This window comes from Carcharhinus amblyrhynchos, chromosome 4, assembly GCF_965287045.1.
Source record: "Carcharhinus amblyrhynchos chromosome 4, sCarAmb.v2.hapA, whole genome shotgun sequence".
Classification (NCBI taxonomy): domain Eukaryota; kingdom Metazoa; phylum Chordata; class Chondrichthyes; order Carcharhiniformes; family Carcharhinidae; genus Carcharhinus; species Carcharhinus amblyrhynchos.
Window position 1 is genome coordinate 29,938,645 of NC_137327.1, and position 6,000 is coordinate 29,944,644.

The following is a 6,000-nucleotide window of genomic DNA, read 5'->3' on the forward strand; positions in this document are numbered from 1 at the left end:
TTTTTAAATGCAGCCTACGTTTCCGACGAGTTGAAGGCGGCAGTATTAGGGGACGAGGAGGCTGACGCCAGTGAGTCTGGAGCCGACGGGGAATCGTCCTCCAAGTATGCGTGCACCGAGCAGGAATTTAGCAAGGAGTCGCCTAGCTACCAGGACTCCCCAGCCGGCGAGTTCTCCGGCCAGGAGATGGACAGCACGTCTCACGTGAGCGAGACCAGTGACCGACTGGCCGATTTCGAGAGCAACTCGATAAAGAACGAAGACGAGGGGAAGGAGGGTGGCGGCAGCCTTCCCGAGGAAGCGGTGCAGGACAGTTTGGAGCAAATGAAAGCAATATACAACAACATCCTGTCAAATTCCTATTGGTCGTCTCTGAGCTTGGGCCTGAACCAGCCGAGCGGGCCCGTCACGAATGGAGGCAGCAGCAGTAGCAGCAGCAGCAGCAGCAGTAGCAGTTGTGGAAGCGGGAGCTTTGACTGGCATCAGTCTGCCATGTCAAAGACATTGCAGCAAGTCTCGCAGACCAAGATGGTTCAGGAGCCAAGTCTCTTCAGCACAGTACAGTTGTACAGACAAAGCAGTAAGCTCTACGGTTCCATATTTACTGGGGCCAGCAAATTCCGCTGTAAAGACTGCAGTGCTGCTTATGACTCCTTGGTGGAATTAACTGTGCACATGAATGAAACTGGACATTATAGAGATGAGAATAACGAAACTGACAATAACAATCCTAAAAAATGGTCCAAGCCTCGTAAACGCTCTTTACTGGAGATGGAGGGAAAGGAGGATGCGCAAAAGGTGCTAAAGTGTATGTACTGTGGCCACTCGTTTGAGTCCCTTCAAGACTTAAGTGTTCACATGATCAAAACAAAACACTATCAGAAAGTGCCTCTGAAGGAACCCGTGGCACCCATCTCCACAAAGGCCCTCCCTCCCACCAGAAAACGGGCACTGCTCGAGCTTGAGCTGCCAAGTTCTCCAGACTCTACTGGCGGGACGCCGAAAACATCTCTCTCTGACACAAGCGATGCACTACAGAAGTCCTCAAACCCTTACGTTACACCAAATAACCGCTATGGGCACCAGAATGGCGCCAGCTACGCCTGGCAGTTTGAGGCGAGAAAGTCTCAAATCCTCAAGTGTATGGAGTGTGGGAGTTCGCATGATACGCTGCAGGAACTCACCGCACACATGATGGTAACTGGACATTTTGTTAAAGTGACCAATTCTGCGATCAAGAAAGGGAAACAGATTGTCGAGGCACCTCAGACACCGACACCAACACCGGTGGCAACTATCTTGGAAGATAAAGTCCAGTCGGTTCCGCTAGCGGCAAGTGCTTTCACATCATCGTTAAATACCCCAGCCAGCGTCTCACCAAAATTAAATCTCGACGTGAAAAGGGAAGTTGATAAAGACACTGAAAGTGATGAGGATAAGGTCAAAGAGAAAGAGAAAAACTGCAATGATGATGAAAAATATGACATTTCCTCTAAGTATCAGTATCTGACAGAAGAAGATCTGGAAGAGAACCCTAAAGGAGGCCTGGACATCCTTAAATCTTTAGAAAACACAGTGACCTCTGCTATTAACAAAGCTCAGAATGGGACTCCAAGTTGGAGTGGTTATCCTAGCATTCACGCAGCCTACCAGCTTCCTAGTATAATGAAGTTACCACTTGGTTCATCAGGGAAGATGACGCAATTGAAGTCAGCACAAAGCAACATTGATATTTTGGCATCTCCTAAGAGCCAGCCACTAGTTTCGCCACCGAGTAGCCAGAACTCTCCTGTACCAAAAAACAATTTCCATGCTATGGAAGAGCTAGTGAAGAAAGTCACAGAGAAGGTAACCAAAACTGAAGAAAAGGTTAAAGAGCCAGAAAATAAGCTGTCCCGTCTGAAGCACGAGACGCCCTCTCCGTGTGGCAGCGAAACAGGGGAGCCACAAAAAGTCGAAGCTTCAAAAGACCCCAGCCCTAAAAGCCAGGAAAATATTTCCAGTAGCCAGACAGACACGGCGAAAGAGAGTCCAGCCAAGGAACATTTGGAGAATGGTACAGAGGCCTTAAAACTCACAGCAAATAGTCTGTGCACGAGCACAGCAATTATTACAGACCATCCGCCCGAACAACCTTTTGTAAACCCATTAAGTGCATTGCAGTCCATTATGAATGTTCACTTAGGAAAAGCAGCTAAACCTGCACTGCCTACCCTGGACCCTATGAGCATGCTTTACAAAATGAGTAACAGCTTGGCAGAAAAGGCTGCTGTGGCCACACCAATTTTGCAGGCCAAAAAAACAGAGCCCATAGACCGTTATTTCTATCATGTCAGCAGTGACCAGCCCATTGATTTGACGAAAGCCAAGAGTGACAAAAGTGGCTCTTTGGGTTCAGTGCTTTTGTCATCCATATCCCCATCGTCAACATCTTCTTCATCCACTGTGACAACAGCAAAGACATCTGCAGTCGTGTCATTCATGTCAAACTCGCCGCTACGCGAGAATGCCTTGTCAGATATATCTGATATGCTGAAAAACCTGACAGGAAGTCACACATCAAAATCTTCTACACCTACGAGCATTTCAGACAAATCTGAGGTGGATGGTAGCACTATGGAGGAGCCAGAGGAGATTTCCCCAGCTCAGAAACGCAAAGGCCGGCAGTCAAACTGGAACCCACAGCATTTGCTCATACTGCAGGCCCAGTTTGCAGCCAGCCTGCGACAAACCACAGACGGGAAATTCATTATGTCGGACCTCAGCCCCCAGGAGCGGATGCACATCTCGAGGTTTACAGGACTCTCCATGACAACAATCAGCCACTGGTTAGCCAATGTCAAGTACCAGCTCCGAAGGACAGGTGGAACAAAATTTCTTAAAAACCTGGACTCTGGTCATCCAGTGTTTTTTTGTAATGATTGTGCATCACAAATCAGAACTCCTTCAACCTACATCAGTCACTTAGAATCACATTTAGGCTTCAGGTTACGAGACTTGTCAAAACTTTCTAGCGAACAGATAAGCAGCCAGATAACACACGCAAAACTGCCCTCTGAAAAATCAGTGTTGCCATCTCAAGACGATGAGGCTGGGACGACGTTCCAGTGCAAACTTTGTAATCGGACTTTTGCTAGTAAACACGCAGTCAAACTGCATCTCAGTAAAACTCACGGCAAATCACCGGAGGACCACCTTCTGTATGTTATAGAGCTGGAGAAACAGTAGCATTTACTTCAGTAAACTAACTGTTTGCTTTGAGGAGAACTCTGAAAGAAGCCTTAAAGCTACTGTAACAACTCTTGGCACATGTTCTTGATTTACTGCAGAGTAGCACTCTGATCTGAACTCTTTTATATAACTGTACAGTGTTTAATGGAAGCACGTAATCAGCTGTTGTTACTGGCTGATTACAAGGGTAAAAATGGTAAGTGTTTGGAATTTTGTGTAAATTGGATTTAGTTGCTGTGTATCGCTCAGATGCATTAAGCTGCATGCGTAATGGACAATTTAGTTAAGCATTTAATACTGAACCTGGTGCACTTTCTCATGTGAATTAAGTGTGCTGGCATTTCTCAGCCTTTAACCTTTAACCCTCTGAGCACTGCGAAAGCACTTCTGCATTAAGTTGCAAAAACAAATTGGCAGCATTCTTATTTTTCAGATCACTGACTGAAAGCCATTATTAAAATAATGATCTGCAGCTGTCTTTATTCAATTCCATTGTCATGATACTTGTGCGGATGACTTTGCACAATATAATTTTCAGATGTATTATTTAATGGAAATTACTATTTACCGAGCTAAAATGAATAGTCAATGCTCAAAGGGTTAATAAAATTAGAAAAAAAAACACTTGTACTGTATTTCTTCAACAGTAATATACAAAATTCTCTCAAAGGGTTTATGCTAAGAGATCCTGCTACAAATGTAAAAAGGCATTCCATGATGTAACCTCCTTTACTTATTTATGAGCACTCTCACTTGTTATTTTAATGATCATCATGTGTAGAATGCCTTTGATTGGTAAGTTTTGTTCTGCCTAATTATTCTCCCATGATCCCCCACTGCATCTTTATACTTTGGCATATAAAAGGTAACCCGTGGTTACCAGCACACTGAGTGAGTCTGTTCATCTCCATTTTTCAGTTAATTTGCAGAAATAACTGACAGCTGACACCATACGAGAATATATGTATAAAATAGACATGTAAACAGCACAGATACTGCAACACACTCTGTGCCCTGTCTTATTGCTGGAAATGAAACACCATTACGGCTGTTCATATACACCAACCACCACCCCCCCCTCCCCAATATTGCAACATTAAACCATTTTACAATAATTTTGAGTTGCTAGTCTACATACAAGGTGCTGCAGGTAATGAGCACATTGACACGGAGCCTGGCTGGAGCTTGAGCAGGTTTATGGTTCTGACAGGCAGTGGTATTAGTTAAAGTATTATTTGTCAGATAACCACACAGCACTTACAGAGAGATACTTGAGGGGTTAGCACCTTTCGAAAGGCCTTAATTCACAGGTGCGCGATGAGACCTAGCCATAACCCCACCCAGGCACTGGCGTGTTCCGACACATTGTATATCTCCCAGCCGCCACACTTACACAGTATCTTAAAATAACATTTGTGATAAATGTGCAATTTACCTAATTTATGGCACTATGATGTGCTCAGGGCTACATACAAGATGAAAATCTTAAATGGAGCTTGAACAGTGCACTTCACAACAAGAAATCAATATGCCATGGCTTAGAGAGCTATCTGCTGAGGTGAAATTAGCAGAAACCAACTACCAAGGAGCGTAGCCCCAGATCTGTAACCACAGAGTGGCTATAGTAAACCAAAGTATAACTTAATAAAGGATTGGTATCTAACAAACAAGACTACCAACATTTGTGCATGAAATCTCAATTTTTGTAATATTTTATGTCCTGTACATATTGATCTTTCAATGCTCTTGACTTCTGTCCCAGCCAACTGTCTCTCTCACAGGCAATAGGTGACATGAATTATGTTTGAAAATTGGGCATTATCTAAAATCCACATTACCCAGCAAGCTTGACTGTGATGATAACAAAACATCTAATGAATGGTTACTCGTCAAGAAACCGCGACGCTGACAAACATTGGGTTTACTTTTATCAGTTTTCCCATTTTTGTTTTCCTGTGTGATACGCTGTGCTCAAGAAGCATCAAGATTTGTCTGAGATTCTTCCCCTTTTCCCCTTTAACAGAAACACTGTATATACTGGACAGCTTTCACAATCACCTTAACCCTTCCAGTGCTACTCTCAGCATTCGTTGGGCCAGCGATATGGGACTCCTGCTCATCCAGCAGGGAAGGGTTAAAAAAAAATTCAATCCCATTTGCTGGACTTTAAATGGATTTCCAATTGTCATCTGCTTTCCATGATTGGACACAATGGATATATGTACTGTGCATATATGTGCTCTACATGTTAGGAGGAGAATACTGGTTATTTTATACATTTGAGAATTTAATGACACAATTTCTAGGATTCTGCTGAGCCATGTTGTGAAACATGTAAAACAGGCGCAGTATCTGCAATTGACCTGAGTATTAAATTCAGAAAGTAGTTGCAATTCAAATTCCATGTGAAGTCAACATTGTCTTTTTAATTTCCTTAAAAAATTGTTTATTTAAATTTTGTTACAATGTCAACATCTTTTCTACTGAAAAATATTTTATATGTTAACATAATCGATAATTGTATGAAAGCACTCTGGATCACTGCAACAAAAACAGTGTATGAATGTAACAGGATACAATAAAAAGAAATATACATGTTACAGAATCAAATGTAGGAATTCCATACCCTCGGTTTATAAGTAAACAGTCCAGCCGGTCTGAGTGGTGATTATTGGGTCATGCCATTCATTTTGGGGGTGTGAGAATGGGTGGGTGTGTGTGAGGATGGGTGACTGTGGGTGGAGGTGTGGGTGGGTGGATAGGGTTGTA

At 43.3% G+C, this 6,000-nt stretch overlaps 1 protein-coding gene across 1 annotated transcript in view; it reads left to right on the plus strand.

Annotated features, from left to right (window-relative positions):
• tshz3b (teashirt zinc finger homeobox 3b) overlaps positions 1-5,800 on the plus strand; it is a 77,655-nt gene extending 71,855 nt beyond the window's left edge. The window contains exon 2 of the mRNA XM_080186923.1: positions 14-5,800. Within this exon, the coding sequence (XP_080043049.1) occupies positions 14-3,228 (3,215 nt within the window). The 3' untranslated portion in view covers positions 3,229-5,800. The remainder of the gene's footprint in view (positions 1-13) is intronic.
• The last annotated feature ends 200 nt before the right edge of the window (positions 5,801-6,000 follow it).